This window comes from Pseudogymnoascus destructans (genome assembly GCF_001641265.1).
Source record: "Pseudogymnoascus destructans isolate 20631-21 unplaced genomic scaffold scaffold_9, whole genome shotgun sequence".
In the NCBI taxonomy this organism is placed as follows: domain Eukaryota; kingdom Fungi; phylum Ascomycota; class Leotiomycetes; order Thelebolales; family Thelebolaceae; genus Pseudogymnoascus; species Pseudogymnoascus destructans.
The window spans coordinates 567,889-589,450 of record NW_020167528.1 but is presented as its reverse complement, the minus strand read 5'-3'; the positions used below and the strand labels follow the sequence as shown (position 1 = coordinate 589,450).

The following is a 21,562-nucleotide window of genomic DNA, read 5'->3' as shown; positions in this document are numbered from 1 at the left end:
CCTGGTTTTTCTAGTGCTATAGCCCCTCTTCTACCTCCTATAAAGTTGAGGGTTTTGGGGTAGAAACCCGGATGTAAGGACAGTTCGAACCGAGGCTGACCTTCGAGTCTGCAGAAGTATCCGAAGTATAATATGAAGACTTCGATACTCGAAGCAGTAGGACAAGGTATAGTAGTTCAGGCTCCAAAGCATATACTTTATACCACAGGGGTCAAGTGGTGAGACTAACAGGTTGGCCAAGTGGTTCGACTCGAAGTAAGGGAATGCAAAGTAAGTCGAAGCAGGAGGAATTGCAAGAAGGCCAAGTAGTGTATAATTTGCTAGCTAAAGATCAATAAGAGACATGAGCAATAAGTGCTTATATAACAGTAAAAATCCCTAGTGCCAAATAAGCGAAGGCACTAATTAACCGAACCCTAGCTAAGCGAGCCCTAGTGAAGTGAGCCAATAACAAGAGAGCCTAAGCCACTAGTCATTAAGGGCTGATCTAGGTCAGCAAGTGAAGCGAATGACATAGTAAAATAAGTACTAGAGACTAAAGCAAATCGAAGGGTCATGACACAAATATCGAAGGAGTGTCATGACACCAGATTAGTAGGGTAGTGTCATACTGACATTCGTTGCACTCAGTTTGCTATCAAACTCAAGAGCAAACTTAGAAATCTCCTCCTCAAACCTACAAGTCACCATACATATCTTGGCTTATCACACCAACAACAGAAGCAATACTACTCAACGATTGCTGCAAACTCTTCTACTACATCTGTTTATGCTACATACATCACAGCATATCATTTGGACACTCATTGAACAAGTTATTAAGAAAATCTCCTCCTTAAGGGGGTGGGCCAATACTACCACATGGCATATCTCTACCAACTAGAGGCCTAGGAACATGAACGATAGCTCTAGAAGCTTCTACAACCCTCTATGATTCATTACACGTCATCGCTCCTTAGTTACCCATAAGATTGGTTAAGTTATGACATAATTTATCTATAGGTACTCTGACCTTGGACCTCCTTTTCACTTCCTATAGGCTAGGAACCCAAGAGATGGTTCTATGGGATTCTCTTACGTTCACTACATGATTAGCAAGCTAGTTGTGGGTTGCACTTGATTTCTAATACATTTACCAAGCCTGGTTAGTCATGGAAAGTCATGGAAATGAGAGAACTACACTCCTTTGGCATAAATAGGATTGCCCTTTCCTTAAGAAAGGGCAAGCAGGCAATACAGTAAATCGACTATCACATACTTCCACGTCTTTTACAAGCTTCCAAGCATTCATCTTGTTACTCCTTGTTTCTGAAAAGTCAGTGAGGTGTTAACCTCTGACTTACCCCTGAGTTCCCAGACTCAACATTTGTTGCAACTTGTCTGAACCACTTCACTACATCACACACCTGATGGCTGCGTTGTGGAATAGTCTAAGCTACAACCCTTTGGCTCTGTTTCCTAAGACAGTGTGTTGTCTTAGTAAAATCATCCCTTCCTTGGGTGGCTAGATTCTCACATCTGGTGCACCCACCATTACAGGTAGTAGGCGTAGGCGTAGGCGTAGGTGTAGGCGTAGGCTGTTAGTAGGTGCGTAGTTTCGTGAGGGCTGTATTACAGCTTATAGACCAAATACTAGCTTTCTAGAAAGCTGATATTATAGTAGACTCCTTAAAAGTCTGCTCCCTAATGTGTGTGAGATCTCTCATGAAGGATTGTAGGTCATAGGTAATGTCCATATCCCGTATGGCAGTAAGCACAGTTACTGGATGCTAGTGCTTATAAGGCTGGAACACTCCTACGTCTAATGGCTGTAAAACGTGTGTAAGATGTGAGGGAAAGGTGTATATAATAATGTTGTGTTCTTCTGCTGCAATGACAAAGTCATGGCTTGTATGGCTTACATAAGAGTCGAGTAATAGGGTTGTATCCTCCAAGGGTGTATGCTTAGCAAAATGCTCTAGCTACCGAAGAGCAAGCTAGCTTTTGAAAACCCAGAGTCGGAGAGTAGTACTAGCTCTGTGCCTTCAAGGTTAGCGTGGTACTAAGAATCCATATGTATTTTGCCCGGAATGATAAGTACTAGTGGTATGACTTTTCCTACTGCAGACACAGCCTCAAGGATAGTAATAGACATACGGTTTTCAGGGCTTGGAGTATAGAGCTCCTTTGCTGTTCGTGGCACAATAACCTTCTTACCTCCTGGAATTCCAATTCTAAACCCAGTTTCATCCATATTCCAGATTGACTCTGGCTTTATACTACACCGTAGTATAAACTTAAGGTAGTCTCGAAACCAATTTATAATACTAGACCCATCTTAAGCTTTCGTACGTAGCTGTGCAATTGGCTTCGTAGTAATAAAGTAGAAGTCTTGAAGCTCATTCCGTATATATTTTGTAAGCCAGCTTGGTGAGGGTGGTGGCTACGGGCTCCACAGACAGCAGTAAATATCATAGCTCTCGTAGCTCCGAGCCCTAGGTAATATTGCTCTAGAATCCACTTCTTAATAGCTTCTGTCTGGGCAGCAGAGAGCATCTTATTCTTACCCCCTCGGGGTAGTGGTTGGGCTAGTTGGTGGCGGCTGCTTGAGCGTATAGTTGATGTAGGAACCTTAAAAATCCGACTAGCAGTAGTTGCTGTTACAGAGGGGTTCTCTGCTAGCCATTTACAGGCATTTGATAGAGGAGTCCCTTCCATTAAATGAATTGCATAGATTTACTATATAAAATAGTATGTGTAGCTATGGTAGAAGTTTTATTAAGGAGTGGCGGTGAACACACGCACGTTGCGATGGAGCTATTCGGAAATAAAACCCAATTCATTAAATCACATAAAAAATATCCCCAGCGATTTAATCCAGGTCTTTATATCATATATAATATTAAATATGATGCAGCGCCAGCGCCACACCAAGCCCTCAATTATATTACTCCCCCTTCCCCTCCCTCCCCACAAACCCCCCCATCCCCACATCCACCCCACTCGCCCACCTCACCACCCTCTGCACCCCCACCGGCAACACATTCACCCACCCCACCCACCTCGCATACACCGGCATCGCCAACACCTCACTCCCCCCCCCATCCAGCACCCTCACAATCTCCTTCGCCACCTCCACTGGCTCCACGACCGGCGCCCAGAACCCGCTCGGCGTCTGCACCCCCGCGAACAGCGGCGTGCTCAGCTGTCCTGGCGTCACTAAGACCGTTTTGATATCGGGATACTGCTTGAGTTCGGCGGTGAGAGAGGTGTGCAGAGCGGTTACCCCGGCTTTGGAGGCAGAGTAGTCGGTGAGACGCGCGGCGCCGGTGGTGCCCAGCACGCTGGAGATGGTGACGATGGTGCCGTGGCCGGTGCGGATCATGCCGGGGAGGAAGGCTTTGAGGGTGTAGAAGTGGGCGAGGAGGTTGACGGAGATGCTGTGTTGGATGCGGTCTATGCTTGTGTCGAGGAGGGTGCCGCCGTTTACGACGCCGGCGTTGTTGATGAGGATTGTTGGTGGGCCGAGCTGGACTGGTTAGCTGGCAATCGTTGGGGGGGTTTGGGAAGGGAGCTTACCTCTCGCTCAATCTGCGCCGCTACCTTCGCGACCTGCTTCGCATCCCCAACATCACACTTATAAACCGTCACCCCCCTCGCCTCCCCCGCCTCCAACTCCACCACATCCAGCACCGCCACCGTCGCCCCCCTCATCCCATACACCTCCGCGACCAGCAACCCCAAGCCACTCGCCCCCCCCGTAATCACAATAACCTCCTCGCCCAGATCGACGACGCGCGGCTTCGAGTACGCGATTTGTCGGTTGAGGATGCCGAGGAAGAAGAAGAGTGATAGGAGGGAGGCGTACAGGATCGCGGATTGCATGACGGGACTGCTCCATGGGTAGACTTGGGCGCGCAGGCAGAGGGGGATAATCCAGGCGACGAAGGGGTGGAGGAAGGTTACGTTGGCGACTTTGAGGAGGAGGTCGATTGAGAGGGGGGAGGCCCAGGAGTCGGAGGGGGGGGAGGGGTGGGCGTGGATCGCCATTGTTGGTGATGGTGGAAGCTGCGCGGTGAATTGAGATAGATGGAGTAGAGAGATTGAGAAGGACGGTCGTGAATGGGAGAGAAAATTTCTATGTGCCAGCAGATGAGAATATTTCTAGAAGTGGGAAGAGAGCATAATAGAAGAAATTATTTTCGTAGGAAAGATGGGATGAGAAGGTTGGCGGCGCTTACTCGGTGGTTTTGTCCGGACCCGTTTGAATCGTTCCCATTCTGCCATGCTGGACTTGGCCATTTTGGCGAGAAATGGGAGCTCCTCCGAGCGCCGGACCTCACAACCACGACCTAGGGATGCCACGTCATCTATCCCTCAATTGGAGAGATATAAGTACTCTGTAAATCATTGTAGTAGTAGATATAGCAGTAGAAATTCAATTACTACTTCCTCTCTCAATTACTACTTCCTCTCTCAATTACAATGGGCTCCTTACTTACTGTTGGGAAAAGAGGACGGGCACCGTGGGATACGGTGGCATTTTGGCCCTAAAATGACGGCTTTTCCCAGTGTTACCGTCGGGCTCCCCAATTGGTGCTTGACGTGAGCCGCTTGCCTCAGAACCCCGACGCATTGGGTTTTGAGCCCAAACCCTTCTGCTACTTAGGGCGTTTGGGTAGGTCCTCCGAATAACATAAATAATACGTAGGCTCCGTTGATAGTGTAGTAATTCAATTGATCTATATACTATATTTGCTGTATTCTACTGTGAAGTTTCTGCTCCGTTGCCCGAAGGATTGATTACGGTAGTCGGAGATTACCACACAAATTTGTGTGTAGTTCCCCGTATTCCGCAATTACCTCCAACAGCTTATGAGCACGGAGTCGCTCAGAAGCTTCGTTTATTGAACCAAGAATTGATTCCGAAGTCTCACATCGATAAAGTGAGAGTCTGAGCTACTCCGCGGAAAAGCCCAGCCAAAAAGCCTGCGCAAGAAGCCACCGGTTTGGCTGCAGTAACCCGGCGTTATAAGCCTTGGAAAAGTGATAACTCCATCGAATATGGAGATCGCTGAGCGCCCCCGGATCACGAAGCTATCGGGCCCAAACTTCCGGAACTGGAGCAAGCAGCTTCGACTTATCCTCAAGGATCGGAAAGTCTGGAGTGCCATCGATCCAGAATACAAGCTGGACGACGATGTCGAACCCCCCGCAAGAGACGAGTCGAAGGAGCTTGCTCAAGCCCGAAGAGACCAGATAATTGATCGGAGGAACGTCCGGGCTTGCACCATTATCATGGAGAGCAGCGTACAAAGCGTTGTCGACAAGATCATCAGATTCGAGACGGCAAAAGAGATGTGGGACTACCTCCACAGAATATACGCCCGAGAGCAGCTCGCCGCGAAGAAGGAAGCCTTCAACGCCTACTCACCCTCAGCGACGGCTTCGGTGAGCGATATAGCTACAGCCCTTGACGACTTCCAAGACGAGATCGCGCAGATCAACCTCGATGAGCGGCCGTCAGATCTATCTAAGACCGGCCGCCTTACCACGATTATGATAAATCGCGGAGGAAAATACGACATCGCAGCCGCCCAGATTAAGGCGGCAAAGGTCTCGGATTACGACGATATAATCGAGCACTTCGCCGATATCGAAGAACAGATCAAGAGGTCCAAAGCTGTCCACGAAACCGCCCGACAAGCCTCTACGGATACCAGAAATACGAGAGGAAGAGGGGGCGGACGGGGCTGAGGCAGGGGCGGCGGCAGGGGCGGTGGATCTACGCAAAAGGACACCCGTACGTGTTATCACTGCGGGAAGACCGGCCATCTTCAGAAAGATTGCTACTCAAAAAAGAGAGGCGATCCAAAGACAGCCTGACCGTCAACAGGACCGCTCGCTGTTCCGGGTGGTGGAAAGGGGTTATCACCCCCACCTGAGGAAGCGAACGTCGCAGGTACCACGATCGCTCCTACAACAGAGACGTCCTGGGTTGCCGTTGACCAAGGCGGAGTCGATTCGAACTGGGTCGGCGAGGCAAATGATGAGGGCGACTCCTGGATCATGGATTCAGGCTGCTCTCGCCATATGACATTCGAGTTGCAAAGAATGTGTTTTCTGGATGGTCTAACTATCGTATTTCAGGAGAAGAGCTACTGTTATATGCATGATTGTATTGTTCCAGGCTCTTCCAGAAATCTCCAAGCAGACAAAGACCAAAGACCTGTCACAGCTCACCACTGAACAAAGCCAGCGAAAGTGAGAGAAGCGTGAGAGAAGCTTCTCAAAAACAACAATTCGCAAGGGGGGGGTTCGTCAACTATAAGCCCTTGGGTACGCCAATCGCTGTGAGATTGGCTAACGGGACAGAGATCCAAGCTGTCACCGAAGGTACTGTTAGCCTCGATATAGCTGTCAAAGGCGTCAAACGCCGCATTGAGCTTCACGAAGTGTTGCATGTGCCGCAGCTCGCCGGAAGCCTCGTCTCGGTCTCCCATCTTCAAGATAGGGGGATATGACAAGGACGACCCACGACGGCAAGATGATCCTTGAGCTCAAGGGTCAGGTTATCGGCGTTGCTGTCCGGTCTGGACGTTCTTACATCCTCGACGGCACCTAGGAAGGCGCCGTCACTGCGCTGCGCGCAGTGGCGATGTCACCAAAGGATGCCATGATCTGGCATCAACGCTTCAGACACTTGAGCTCAAAGAGTCTGAGCCTGGCTCACACCACTGTCGACGGTCTGCCAGGACCAATTGGTGAACTCGCGGACCCGTGTGAAGAGTGCCTGCTCAATAAGAGCACGCGGGTTATCAATCGACAGGCATCAGAGCATGCAAAAGCCCCCCCTCAACAGGGTACACAGCGATATCTGGGGGCCGTACAGAGCGCCATCGCTTGGTGGTAAGAACGTCTATTTTGTGACGTTCACGGACGACTCCACACGGAAGACCTGGGTCTACATTATGAAGTCGAGGGGTCAACTACGAGCGATCTTCACGGAATTTAAGACCGAAGTAGAGAACCAAACCGGCCAGAAGATCAAGATCGTACGCTGCGACGGCGAATACGAGGCCCTTGAGCGAGACCTTGGGCCTTCTCAAGGTATTCTATTCGAGTATACGACCCCATATACGTCGTATCAAAACGGAGTTTCTGAGCGACTAAACAGGGCTTTGGTCGCTTTGATCAGATCAATGTTAGCAGGCGCGCAGCTTCCTAGACGGCTCTGGGCCGAAGCTGCGATGGCAGCTTCCTATCTACAGAATAGACTGCCAATTGGGCCTGAAGGCAAGATGCCAGAAGAAGCGTATAGCGGAAAGAGACCGTCTGTCGCCCATCTTCGGGTCTGGGGTTGCGTCGCATATGCAAACCTATCACTTGAGCAAAGGAGCGGCGACAAGCTCGCCCCCAACGCGATCCGAACTGCGCTGGTTGGGTATATGCCAACCTCAAAGCAATACCGGTTATACGACCCGGTCGAAGACCAGATCATCATCGCGACGTCAGTGAGATTCGTGGAGGATCAACGGCTTGATGTCATACTGACATTCGTTGCACTCAGTTTGCTATCAAACTCAAGAGCAAACTTGGAAATCTCCTCCTCAAACCTACAAGTCACTATACATATTTTGGCTTATCACACCAACAACAAGAGCAATACTACTCAACGATTGCTACAACCATCTATGATTCATTACACGTCATCGCTCCTTAGTTACTGGGCCGATATTACCACATAGCATATCTCTACAACCCTCTATGATTCATTACATGACATCACTCATACTACCACATGACATATCTCTACCAACTAGAGGCCTAGGAGCATGAACGATAGCTCTAAAAGCTCCTACGAACCTCTATGATTCATTACATGTCATCGCTCTTTAGTTACCCACAAGATTGGTTAAGTTATGACATAATTTGTCTATGGCATAATTTGTCTATAGGGGTACTCTGACCTTGGACCTCCTTTTACTTCCTATAGGCTACGAACCTAAGAGATGGTTCTATGGGATTCTCTTATGTCGACTACAGTTACCAAGCCTGGTAAGTCATGGAAAGTCTTGGAAAATGAGAGAGCTACACTCCTTTAGCATAAATAGGATTGCCCTTTCCTTAAGAAAGGGCAAGCAGACAATACAGTAAATCGACTATCACATACTTCCACGTCTTTTCCAAGCTTCCAAGCATTTATCTTGTTACTCCTTGTTTCTGAAAAGTCAGTGAGGTGTTAACCTCTGACTTACTGTTACGACGGAACAAGAAGGCTGGCCAACTACAGGACAGGAAGGAGGGAGGTCGCATGAGACCGGCCCTGGTACCTGGAGGGGCAGCGGGGAATAGTAGTTCCGAAAGTATCACGTGATGGACTCGCAGGATGATGAGAAGAGTCCTAAGAGTCCAGGACTCCGAGGACTCGAGTGAGTTCCCAGGAGTCCACTAGGCACGTGACGGACTCGCAGGATGATGAGAAGAATCCTAAGAGTCCAGGACTCCGAGGACTCGAGTGAGTTCCCAGGAGTCCACTAGGCACGACGCCACTATATAAGTAGATAGTATTTCCTTAGATAGGAGCTTCGTGCTCAACTCAATACAGTATTTGTTATATACTAGTAACGTGTTACTTGAAGCCTTTGTGTCTGATCCCCTGCCTCCTCTGATAAGTAAACCTTTACGCAAGAGAACCTCTGTGTCTTCTATCATTTAGAAGTCAGCGTTACACTTACCCCTGAGTTCCCAGACTCAACATTTGTTGCAACTTGTCTGAACCACTTCACTACATCACACACCTGATTGCTGCATTGTGGAATAGTCTAAGCTACGACCCTTTGGCTCTTTTTCCTAAGACAGTGTGTTGTCTTAGTAAATTCATCCCTTCCTTGGGTGGCTAGATTCTCACATCTGGTGCACCCACCATTACACTAGATTCTCACATCTTGTGCACCCACCATTACACTTGATCTCCTCGATCCCGACGAGGAGTCCCACGAAGATGTGGGATTTGACCCCATGGAGGCCGCTCCAGAGCGAGAAATCTCTGTTGACGCTAGGGATATCAGCAATCCCCGCAGGGATACCCCAATAGGGGGCGTTGGAAATCCCAGGGAGGATATTCGTGTCGTGGATTCTCGAGGACGATCACGTGACCTATCAGTTGACAGAAGTGGGTCCCCCCGCACGGATCGTCCCGCCCCCGCAATTGGCTCAGCCAATAGGAGGGTGACACCACACAAATCACTTCCAGGATGGTGAAGTTTTTAGAGCTATCGTTCATGCTCCTAGGCCTCTAGTTGGTAGAGATATGTCATGTGGTAGTATGAGTGATGTCATGTAATGAATCATAGAGGGTTGTAGAGATATGCTATGTGGTAATATCGGCCCAGTAACTAAGGAGCGATGACGTGTAATGAATCATAGATGGTTGTAGCAATCGTTGAGTAGTATTGCTCTTGTTGTTGGTGTGATAAGCCAAAATATGTATAGTGACTTGTAGGTTTGAGGAGGAGATTTCCAAGTTTGCTCTTGAGTTTGATAGCAAACTGAGTGCAACGAATGTCAGTATGACAAATAGTCTAAGCTACAACCCTTTGGCTCTTTTTCCTAAGACAGTGTGTTGTCTTAGTAAAATCACCCCTTCCTTGGGTGGCTGGATTCTCACATCTGGTGCACCCACCATTACAGAATGGGAATAACTTTGGAAGGAGAATCTTCTGTTGGTAGCGATACCAGTCTATCCCGCCTCCCCTCGAGTTAATTTTCCATTTTTTTGATTCCATCTCCACTGTGGTTTTGGTCCTGGTAAATTCTGTAGTCCCATCCGTTGAATCCCATTTGTAATTTCCCATTGCTCACGCATAATTGGCTCTAATTCCTTATTCATCTCTTGAACTTTTAATTCTGCTTCTTCTCTTTCTCGTTTGGTTTCTGGTATCCAACAGTGACATGGCCCCTTCTTGTCATATGAGAAACATGCCCAAAACATGAACTCAGAGTATCCCTTCCACCATTCTCGAATGCAAGATCGTAAAAATGTTTTCAACTTTCCGCCAAATCTGATATCCTTCCCGTCTATGGTTTAAAACAACAGAAGTTTCATCTGACCATATGACATTTTTCCAATCCTCAAGTTGTAAGGATGCCTGTCCCTCAGTGACGGAAAGGATCTGAGTCGGGCAGGTTACGGTCACATGATAAGAGTAAAGGCAGGTTAGCCGAGGCGGACCCGTTTCGGGTACTTGAGGAGATTGACCCAACGGGGGTTCCTCTCCCTCAGTGACGGAAGGTATCTGAGTTGGACAAGTCACGGTCACGTGGTGAGGGTGAAGGCAGGTTAGCCGAGTCGGACCCGTTTCGGGTACTTAAGGAGATTGACCCAACGGGGGTTCCTCTCTTCATATGGCCGGATGGGGAGAATTACATACAATTTACTAGTAATTTCCCTTGTCGGGTCATAGCTGAAATCCAGTTTCCGCAGCTCTCCCATTTCTCGCCAAAATGGCTAAGTCCAGCGTGGCAGAATGGGAACGATTCAAACGGGTCCGTTTTGTCCTAGTAGGTATGTTTCAAAGTGTTATTTCTGAGACTGGGCTCCTGCTTGGCCCGAGACCCGCGATTCTGCCAGGGGTCACCGCCTTGGCGGAGGGACGTCACTGTTGGTCCCTGCTTGGAGTTTGAGGTGCCGCATCCAGATCCGAGAACAAAGGTTCGTGAGAAAGGGAGGAATTCTACGAACAAAGAAGTCGATAAGTGGTTTGTATGTTTTCGTATTAGAGCTATCATGTTTGGTTTTCTCTCCTGCACTAAGCGTCGATTGGCTTCCATTTACGATGCTTGCGGCTGAGCTTCTATGGCTTGCCGGGGAGGCATTTCTTTGACCTAGGACCTCTCACAACTCACTTCATGAAAGAAATTCATTATGGCCTGGAGGTATATATCACGCCTGCAATTCCTCTTTGGCCGCATTTGGCAATGCTTCGTGGCTCAATGGCGAGCCCAGCATCCATTGTCATTGAATATGGCGCCGAAATATTCCTTTTTAAACCTTTGGATCCCTCATGAGCCTTTTCATTCCGTTTGTTCCTTTCAAATCCTATATTGTACCTATATTGTTACTTCCAATCCATTGGAGACCTAAGCTACGGGTTTCGAGACAGCACTCGTTGATTCCAGAGATATTATATCCAGTAGCCCTCAAAGAACAATTTCCGTGAAGGCGCAACCATGCCTCCAAAGAAACCAAAACCCTTTAGTATCGTGTCTTGGTACGGTGGGAACATGGTGACGCCGAAGAATGTATCGATCCAGAACGTACTACACTACAGTGATGATGACCTAGAAAGACGCCACGACTTTATCCAGCTCCTTTTCCCTCTACCCTGGGCCAGTCAGCATGCCAACAGAGACGTGGTGGCCACTAAAGGACAGCTCGCTACTATACGTGGAGGTGGAAAGGTTGGCAAGAAAGTTCGCATGACTATGTTGGAGGCCTTGAAAAAGATTCTGGCCATGTTTGATCTCGAGCTTACCCCCGTGAGCTTGTGTAAACCTTATGGTGATGCCGATCGCGCTACGGCCCGCCATCGTAATCGTGGACGACGTATCCGCAGGATCACGCCCGTTGAAGCTGGAAGTGATGATGAAGATGCCAAGAAGATAGATCACGCCGCTCGCGAAGCCAGATTTCAAGCTCTGGCGAACCCTGGTAACCACCATCATCGTCGTATTACAAGGATTATTCGGTCACTACGACTCGCTGGCCGGCCCGAAGACGCGGAATCGGTCTATCGCTTCTTTCGGAGATTTGCGGGAGATCACCCTACGATCCCACGGAGAACCTTGCACATGTGGAGCGTAGCTGCAAATTCGCCGTACCTATTTACAGACCCGGCAGAAGACTATAAAACTACTTCGCAGGATGTTAAGGACGGAGAACCAAGCGACGAGGAGGAGGAGAAAGAATCCTCAATTGACGAGGGTGGCGGGAACACCACGGACGAGGGTGGCAGTGTCGAAGACGGAGGGGGTGGCGGTGTCGAAGGCGGAGGGGGTGGCGGTGTCGAAGGCGGAGGGGGTGACGGTGTCGAAGGCGAAGGGGATGACGGGAGTAGCGGGAGTGGCAGCACGTCCAGCAGCGAAAAAGCGCATTCAGTATATGGCACTGATGATGGATTCGGATCCGGAGACGGCACCCCTCCCCCTCCAGGCCCCAACGAAGGGCAACCACCAAAGATTGGAGATCCCCGCATGAGCGATGAAGAGGTTCAGAAGCTCACCCCTTTGGAAAGGGATCTTCACCACGCACGTATCCAGCACAGGAAAGAAAACAGGGAAATCGAGATTAAGTTGAACTATCGCAATGCCAATGGCGAATGGATAGCCGTGGATAAGGATCCCATGACGATCACCTTGATCGATTTGCGCATATGGCAGATCGTACTTAGGGATAAGGAAGAGGAGCGGCGAGGCGAGGAGGCAATAGAACGTCGCATTAAAGAAGGGAGAGATCTATATGAATCGTCTTCGGACAGCAGTGAAGAAGACGATGAAAATGATGGCAAAGAATTTCTCAGAACCGATATCAGGAGGTTTGGGAAACGCGACATGAGTCCTGAAGACCGAGCGAAGCTCGAACCGTGGGAACTTAAACTCCACCTCGCCCAAATTGAGCACTTGAACGACTACCTGGAAATCGAGGTCAAGTTCCGGTTCCGCGATGGCGATGGCTTTTGGAGAGGCCAGGGAGCGGAACCCATCATGATGAACTTGTGGGACTTGAGGGCATGGCAGATCGAGATGGACCATCGTCAAGCGCAGTGGATGGATGAGGTCACGCGGGGAGACCGCAGATGGTCGGCGGAAATATCGAGTAAGTCGAGTCAAGAATCAGACTTTGATATTGGAGACCCCAGGATGAGCGAGAGATGCTTTGCGCAGCTTGGCGCCGAGGATCAGGAACGGCACCTCGCGCTTAGGACATACATTGAGAAATTCAGACAGCTCGAGTACGAGCTGGGATTCCGCGACCGCACCACCTTCGAATGGATAGCCGTGCATATGGATCCCAACGACATGAATCTGGAAGAGTTGGAACTGTGGGACGTCGAGATGGAGCAGATGGAAAATGCATTTATGGCTAAGCAAGATGCCGAAGAAGCCACCGAAGAAGCCGCCGCCGAAGCCGCCGCCGCCGCAAATGGCACTACTACCCAGCCGGCGCAGCAGAGAAGGCAACGAGTGCGCTCACCTGAGGGCATAGAGGACGAGGAAATCATGGCGGACAGGGTTAGGAGGGGCTTGGACCCGTTCGGCGACTTCCCTGAGGCGATAGTGTATAAGGCTATGTATTTGCAGAGGGAAAAGGAGTGGGAAGAAAAGGAGGAGAAGAGGCTTGAGGCGGAGAGGCTGGAGAAGGAGAAGCAGAAGGAGAGTGATGATCCTGGGGAACAGCTGAGGGTGGAGGAGGCGGCGAGGGCTAGGGCCGCGAAGAGTATGAAGAGGACGTCACGGGAGAAGTCTACTTCGAGCAGGTCTAAGAGGAGGAGGGTGAGATGATGGGGAGGATGCCATTTTGCTAGACTTTCTATTTTTATCGTGAAGCTTTTTTTTTTTTTGGAGGGGTTTGGGTTTTGGTTTCGCTGCTTCTGCTGATGTTGCTGCCACTTTTTTGCTGGGCCTTTTCATTCCCTTGTCGCGCTCGCGTCTTACATTCTCTTTCTCTGATGCTTTTGGTTGTTGTCAGGAGTTGGGGTTTCCTTTGGATGGGATTTGTGGCTGCCATAATCCATTGAGACGCGCGTGTTTGCGTTTGACGCCACCTTCGTTTTGGTTATCCCAGACAGTCAGTCCACGCACGAATAAATAGGACGTCTATTAGGATAACAAGTTATAGACCTACCATATGTCTTTATATAATTTCTTTTAAACACCATCTTCATCCCCGTGCATTTAATACCTTGTAATCGCCGTTGTATCATACTGTTGGAGCCCAAAAAGGGGCGTCACGTGTTCTCTTTTCATTCCGTTATGACGAGGAAATTCCGAAAGCAATGCGTTCTTTGTAAAGATTTCATTACAATGAAGGCATTAGAATATAGTTAAAATACAACTCAGTTTGCGCTCCATTTCCCTGCCCTAATTGACGCCCTGGTCGCGCTTAATTCACATTATATCCTCAGACCCCTCCTGTTGCCTCCAGTGACGAACCGCCCAGCCCCCGGATTCTCACCCACAACCCCTTTAAGGAAATGGAGATGAGTAATTATTCACCACTCACTATGTCGTCACAATAACCTACACAATAACCCACGAAAATAAACGTGGAAGACCAACGAATCTATCAAAAAGAACAATAAACAGAGACCTTCGAACAGCTCAGAAACACAACTCTTCCAAAGAAGGAAAGAACGAAAGACGCCCTTGCCTCTTCATAAGAAAAGTCCTTCGCTCTTTCTCTATTGTAAGTGGATTCTGCTCTTTCCAATTTTAGGCCTTCACCGCGACGACACTGACGCTCCTTCCTCAGACACATCACCACGCCTTCACTATGGCAGCCCCTTCCAAAAACCGCGCCTCCTCTCCTTACACCGCCAACAACCCCCATCGCTCCCACCCATCACAGTACCACCCCGCATACACTTCCCAATACCATGGCTCCGCACCAACAAGCGCACCCACTACCTCGCCATTTGCCCCAAGTCCCCATGGCCGCGGGACCTATATAAGTCCATCCCCGCATGGCATACCTCTCTTCAACGCAGAACTGCACGCCCACCAGCTCAGCCTCCAAGAGAGGGATTTGAGCTATCAGCACACTTCTTCGCCATCGTCGTCAGAGGAGACCTACGGCGATTTCTCACCCATCTATGCAACCGCACCCCCAAGCAGTGCACTTACGATGCCCTCCTCACAAACCCCGCAGCATCACTTCACTCGTCCATGCCACAAACCCCCCCGTCAGACCTGGGAGACAGGGAACCCATTCACACCCACCACCTTCGCTCCATACCACGAGGACGGTACTCCCGTGGCTTACTTCACCACAACCTCACCCATCACCACAAGCACCCCCGCCGCCATCCATCAGGGACAAGAAAACGGGTACCACTACATCGGCACGCCCTCCACCCCCCCCTCACCGCTGCACCCCCACATCTCCCCCCTCGACCTAACAACACCCACTACCGAAGCCTGCGCACGCTACAGGAACGCACAAGACACACCACTTACGCCCTTCTTCTTCCAGGCCACCTCCCCCGCCGTGACAGCCCCAAGGTCTGAAGCGGGCAGCGAGTTCAGCGGCGTGTTAGTTGGGGAAGTTGGGAATAAAGAGGCGAGCGAGGTGGTGCATAGGTTGATGGCTGATCAGAAGGGCACCTCAAGATTCCCCGCCTCATTGGCTGGGTGGAATGGATTTGAAAACCCCGAGGAGGAAAAATCAGGACAGGGAGGGAGTGAGGAACTGATCTCCCCATGCACCACCACGCATACTTTCCCAGCCCAAGAAACTCCCCAGTACGCAGAAACACCAAGTCCCCTCGCCCCCGCATACACCTCCCCCCTCACCTCACCCCGCGTGCGCAGGACCTACCAAAACTCCAACGCATACCGTCACTTCGTCCCCCCTCCCGGCCCCTTATCACCCCTCCCGCTCGCACCGCGACTCCCTCTACCCGAGCCGCGGTACAGCGAGGATTACAGCATCAACGCCGACGACGTGCACGTAGCGCGCGCGCGCCAGCTGCTGGAGGAGCATATGAAGAATCGCTGGGGAAGCGTGTTGAGCGCTAACCAAGCACTCCAATTCATCACCGGGACTGATGCCGGGTCGAGCAGGGCGCCTCTGGAGACGGCAGCAGCGGCGTTGGTGCATATCAAAAACCGCGTACCACAACAGCGACCCATTCTCCCCGGATTTGGTACGCCGATGCAGTCGATGCAGCGTATGCAAGCCGAGCGAGCGGGGAGGGCGAGGTCGTTACGTGCGATTTATGATGAGTACTTTTCGCGCCCTGATGCTAGGGCTGTGGAACTCTGCTCTTTATCTATCCATGCCGTGAGCGGCTCCTTTGGCAACAGCAACAGGAGCAGCGGCAGCAGCAGCAGCGGCACCCCCAATTGCCAGCCCGCGAAGCTGAAAAACGAACTCCTCGCCCACTTCACCGCCTCAGAAGGCGGGGCTGCAATCCAGTTCGTCGAAATCGACATCCCGAACCCCACAGGGAGCTATAACCGCCACCCCTTCGAGCGCTGGGCATTTTTCGTCATTGCGGTCCCCATGGTTTGCGGGCCGGGAGGAGTGGATAAGGGGTTTGTGGGCTCGTGGGAGAGAGGGAGTATGTTGATCGCCGCACCGCTTCGGGAGGTGGCGGGGGAGGGGAAGGCGGTGCAGGATGTGTTGGGGGATGGGAGGGGTGTCTGAGGAGGGATTTTGTGTTTGGAGCTGGGGGAGGGGGAAGGATGGAGATTTGGGATAAGTATGGACGGTTGAAGACGGGTGAGGGGGTGAGGGGGTGGAAGGACGGTTGAAGACGTGGGAGGGGGTGAGGGGGGTGAGGGGGGTGAGGGGGTGGAAGGACGGTTGAAGACGTGGGAGGGGGGTGAGGGGGGTGAGGGGGGTGAGGGGGTGGAAGGACGGTTGAAGACGTGGGAGGGGGGTGAGGGGGTGAGGGGGGTGAGGGGGTGGAAGGACGGTTGAAGACGTGGGAGGGGGTGAGGGGGGGTGAGGGGGGTTGAGGGGGTGGAAGGACGGTTGAAGACGTGGGAGGGGGGTGAGGGGGCGCTTGAGGAGGGAGTGAGGAGGGATGTAGAGAGGTGGAGAAGAGTGAGGAGGGCGATGGGGGACGGGGTTTGTAGGGTTGTTACTAGGGTTGTTGAGAGGGAGGGGGGGAGGAGGAGGGAGAGGGGGGGGGATGAGGGGGATTGGGAGAGGGGGAGCACGGTGAAGAAACGGAGGAGGGGGAGGTGAGGTGGTGGTGGTGAGCTCGGTGAAGAAACGGAGGGGGAGGTGAGGTGGTGGTGGTGAGCTCGGTGAAGAAACGGAGGGGAGGTGAGGTGGTGGTGGTGAGCTCGGTGAAGAAACGGAGGGGGAGGTGAATGAGAGATGAGAGATGAGGTCGAATGAGAGATGAGGTTAGAAGGAGAAGTCTCTGACAGGTGTCGAGGCCCGTGCCCGTCTTTCGATCGGATTGGCGTATTACGTAGTGAGTGTCCACAGCCGCGTGGCTGTGGTTAGCGTGGTGCTCTGTCACATGCTAGACGGTATGGTAGGTCGCAGTCTAGTCTAGACCTCCTTGGCCTATTTGGCAGGGCGTGGGTGCTCATTCACATGCCAGCGAATCTGTCTGGCTGCTGCCTATCTGACTGTCTGGCTGCTGCCTCTGTCTCGTCTCCCTGCCTATCTGTCTGACTGTCTGGCTGCTGCCTGTCTGTCTGTCTCGTCTCCCTGCCTATCTGTCTGTCTGTCTGTCTCGTCTCCCTGCCTATCTGCCCGTCTCCCTGCCTATCTCCTGTCTCCCTGCCTATCTGCCCGTCTCACTATCTCCCTGCCCATCTCCCTGCCTGACTCTACTTCTACCTATTTCCTAGTACCCTCCCCATCCCCTACATCACAGAACTAAACAGTACAACCGCATGGCATCGCCGCATCGAGAGGCTACTGCAGACTACAATCCCTCCGAGTGCATGTACATACTGCAGCACGGTATTCTCCATGTCGCCTCCACCTAGCTACTTCATATAGCCATGTCTTTGCATCCAGTTCCACCTAGCAATGTCTTTGCATCCAGCTTCATATAGCAATGTCTTTGCATCCAGCTTCATATAGCAATGTATTTGCATCCGGTTCCACCTAGCAAAGTCTTTGCATCCAGTTCCACCTAGCTACTCGAGTACTTCATATAGCAATGAGGAACTTGTGTGCGTGGTGGGTGCGGACGACATCGATCGCGGGATGAGATCACCACACCATCACCACCTTCCCGCACATACGCACGCAATATAACCACAACACATGGGACATCGGAAGGATCGGGATCGGGAGTCCACCATCTCCGATCTTTCTTCTATCATCCCGTCTTCCCAATCCTGCAGACTGCAGACATCTCAACGCCGTCCGCGTCCGCGTCCACGTCCACGTCGGCGTCTGTCCCGTCCCATTCCACATCAACATCAAAACCCACATCCACCATCTCACATCAGATCCACATCCACATCCACATCAAACCCACATCCACATCAAACCCACATCCACATCAAATCCACATCCACATCAAATCCACATCAAATCCACATCAAATCCACATCAAATCCACATCTCACATCAAATCCACATCCAACCCACCCCTCACCACCACGACATCCACTCTCAAGACTCAAGCCGCCACCATTAAATTTCATCAGAATCCATTTCATCAGAATCCATTTCATCAGAATCCATTTCATCAGAATCCCAAAAACATACGAAGCTCGGCCAAGGTACGTACCACCACCCACCTCACACCCCGTCTCACCTCACACACCTTCCCTGTCCCTTTCACATGCAAGCCACCATGCCTTATCACATTCCACAAATTTATTCGCCTCCCTCCCTCTTATCTTGTCAATTTTCTTGTGCGAAGGGAGAGGGAGCGTATATATACCTACGCCCCCCAGTGCTTGGTGGTGGTTGCTTACTTCTTTGATTTTATCAGATTCATCAAGAGGAACGAGTGACGGATAGACAAGACGACTTTCATCACACGGACAAGACACAAGCTATCAGCACACCACCAAACACACAATCATGTCCACCGACGGCATCACCATGGACGAGAAGTCCAACGGCACCACCGCTGAGAGCGTGGCGTCGAAATCCCAATTCCTCTCCGTACGTCTATCCCCATCCCAATCCCCATCACACCCAACACAAAACCCCAGACAGCAGAAACATCAACTAACACCCCACAGCACCTCCAAACCTACCCCCTCCTCACCTCCGCCTATACCACCATCACAACCCACCCCTACGCCATCACCCCCCTCTCCCTCACCCACCGCACAATCGACACACTGACCCCCTACGCCACCCCGTTTGTCACCCCTGTGGCGCCATACGTCACACCATACCTGGTGAAACTCGACTCACTCGCTGATTCTGGGCTCTCCGCCTTCGATGCCAGGGTCCCGGCTGCCAAGAAACCCACACAAGAGCTCTATGAGCAGACCCGCGAATTGGCGCTCACACCATACACATTGAGCAAGGAAGGAAGCGATTTCGTCTGGAAAACGTACGAGGGGGAAGTCAAGCGCGCGGACGCGAAGGGGGTTATTGGCTACGGAAGGGCAGTGGTCGGAACTGGATTCGTTGTCGGTGGAGAAGTTATTCACTGGGCGAGGGGGGAGGGGAAGAAGGCCGTTAATGGGCAGAAGGCTTAGAGGACCACTAGAGACGTTTTGTTTTGTCTGGATGTATGAGAAGGGATGGAGTGGGCGAGAGGGATAATAGATATGGGATGGGGAGCGCTTGATGCGCGGATTTGACAAGATGGGATTGGATGGGAGGATGCTTGATAAACGACGGGATTATTGTTGATAGGCGCGTGTTCATAGACTAGAAATCCAGAAATCTATAAAGGTTTTCTTCAACTCACCCTCATCATCTCATCTCCTTACCACGTCCGTCGGGGCGGGTGGACGGGCGCGGAGGAGTGTGAGGCACGGGGTGGGGGAGGGGTGTTGAGGGTGCGAGGTGAGTGTCTTGTCACTGGTGAACGGAGACGAGCGGCGTAGGCTTGTGCCTGCCTATCAACAAAGCAAAGCGGAAAAGGTTTCTCAAAGACAATATAGATGACGTGGGATCATGGACGACTACAGTTAGTGTATTCTGCAGGCCATCGCCGGGTGCGTATCTCTGGTCTGCCTCGCGTAGGCATCTCGCGACCAAACAACAGCCCCAGGAAACGCAGCTGCCAGCCGTTGTCGTTCCTCGCTGTTGTCGACAAAACTGCTATCGTTCGGCGCAGCCCTTCACCGAGATCGCAAGCTGCCCAGCCTTTTTCAATCCGTCGTCGGTCGTCCCGCCGCCGTCGAATCCTTTGTTGTAGGATGCCTTTGACTTTTGTTCAGGGGGGGTGAATGAGGACTTTGGGCTTTGCGTGGGTGGTGGAGTGGTTGGGATGTCTTGATTGGATGTGTCCTTCAATGTTTTCATGTGCGTGGGAAGCTGTTTGTTGTATTGGAAATCTTTGTATCGTTTCCTTTGGTGATCTTGGACCAGCACACGAAGTCCTCAAAATCCCCCCAATTCCCCAGTTCCCCAATTCCCCAATTCCCCAATTCCTCAATTCTTCAATTCCTCAATTCCTCAAATCCCCAAATCCCCAATTCCCCAAATCCCCAAATCCCCAAACCCCCAAATCCCCAAATCCCCAAATCCCCAAATCCCCAAATCCCCAAATCCCCAAATCCCCAAATCCCCAAATCCCCAAATCCCCAAGAACCCCACCAAATCCCCTCACCCCCCACGACCCCACTACCAAGCACTACCAAACTGCGCCACAGCACCCTCCACCGCTGTCCCACAGTTAATGAGCCACAGTGCAGTGTGGCGCACCTCTCTGTACCATAAACTCCGAGGCCCAAACGATACAGGATCCGACGAGCGCGAGAATAGCAAAATAAGTGCAGGCGATAGATATATACAGACGACCTCAGCGCGCACACGACCGCTACAAGGACGCGGGCGAGAAACTCTCGCAACAGCCACAGCCGCCAAAATGAAGCCCTCCCCGCGCCTCCTCTCAACAGCAGCACCACCAAGGCAGATCGCGCGCGCACGAGCTGTATTCGCCGCGCGACCGCGACATTCCTCCAAATCATCAGCCACATCCTGTACAACCAGACAGCACGATGCGGCGGAACGGACCCAGGCGCAGTCGCGACCACACTCCCAACAACAACCGGCGCAACAGCGCCAACCCTCTCACAAAACACACTACGCGCTCTTCCCCCTCACCCTCCCCGCGGGCCCTCCCCCAGCGGGTCCATTTGCGATCGACCTCCCCTCCCTGCGCAGGGAATACCTCCGTCTCCAAGCCTCTGCGCACCCAGACGTGCACAGTGGCGCTTCCAAAGCGCGTGCTGAGGCTATGAGCGCGGTTATAAACGATGCCTACGGCACCCTCCGCGACGGTTTGCGTCGGGCAGAATATATCCTCTCTCTTCACGGTATCGATAGTAAAAAGGAGGGGGAGAAGATGGGTGGTGGCTTGGGGTTAGGTGTTGAAGGGGGCTGGGGGGGGGGGGGGGAGGAGGACATGGAATTCTTAGACGAGGTTATGGAAGTGCGTGAGGCGGTGGAAGGGGCGGAGGAGGGGGAGATGGAAGGGTTGGTGAGAGAGAATAAAGAGAGGGTTGCGAGGTGTGAGGAGAGGGTGGGGGAGATGATGGGGAGGGGGGAGTGGGAGGGGGCGAGGGGGGAGGTGGTGAGGTTGAGGTATTGGAGGGGGGTGGGGGAGAGGTTGGTTGAGAGGGGGTAGGTGGGGGGGTGGGGGGTGGATTATGAGCTGGAGGGGGGTGGAATGTGGGAGGGAAGAGG

The 21,562-nt window shown here is 51.7% G+C and overlaps 5 protein-coding genes across 5 annotated transcripts; 4 read left to right on the top strand and 1 right to left on the bottom strand.

The window, feature by feature from the left end:
• Positions 1-2,926: 2,926 nt before the first annotated feature.
• On the bottom strand, positions 2,927-4,414 carry VC83_04247 (uncharacterized protein; the record flags this gene model as incomplete). The annotated part of the gene is made up of 2 exons (XM_024467882.1): positions 3,559-4,414; positions 2,927-3,508 (listed from the first exon to the last, which is right to left on the bottom strand). Exons 1-2 carry the CDS (start codon positions 4,027-4,029, stop codon positions 2,927-2,929), a joined length of 1,053 nt encoding a protein of 350 aa, XP_024324468.1. The 5' UTR covers positions 4,030-4,414.
• Positions 4,415-11,057: 6,643 nt separating this feature from the next.
• VC83_04246 (uncharacterized protein) lies at positions 11,058-14,072 on the top strand. The gene has a single exon (XM_024467881.1). It carries the CDS (start codon positions 11,212-11,214, stop codon positions 13,540-13,542), a length of 2,331 nt encoding a protein of 776 aa, XP_024324469.1. The 5' UTR covers positions 11,058-11,211; the 3' UTR covers positions 13,543-14,072.
• On the top strand, positions 14,073-16,408 carry VC83_04245 (uncharacterized protein; the record flags this gene model as incomplete). The annotated part of the gene is made up of 1 exon (XM_024467880.1): positions 14,073-16,408. The coding sequence occupies exon 1, from the start codon at positions 14,534-14,536 to the stop codon at positions 16,406-16,408; it is 1,875 nt and encodes a 624-aa protein (XP_024324470.1). The 5' UTR covers positions 14,073-14,533.
• Positions 16,409-18,377: 1,969 nt separating this feature from the next.
• Positions 18,378-19,401, top strand: VC83_04244 (uncharacterized protein; the record flags this gene model as incomplete). The annotated part of the gene is made up of 3 exons (XM_024467879.1): positions 18,378-18,462; positions 18,678-18,853; positions 18,934-19,401. Exons 2-3 carry the CDS (start codon positions 18,770-18,772, stop codon positions 19,399-19,401), a joined length of 552 nt encoding a protein of 183 aa, XP_024324471.1. The 5' UTR covers positions 18,378-18,462; positions 18,678-18,769.
• A 1,151-nt stretch (positions 19,402-20,552) lies between these two features.
• Positions 20,553-21,503, top strand: VC83_04243 (uncharacterized protein; the record flags this gene model as incomplete). Its single annotated transcript, XM_024467878.1, has 1 exon — positions 20,553-21,503. One exon carries the CDS (start codon positions 20,553-20,555, stop codon positions 21,501-21,503), a length of 951 nt encoding a protein of 316 aa, XP_024324464.1.
• Between the last annotated feature and the right edge of the window lie 59 nt (positions 21,504-21,562).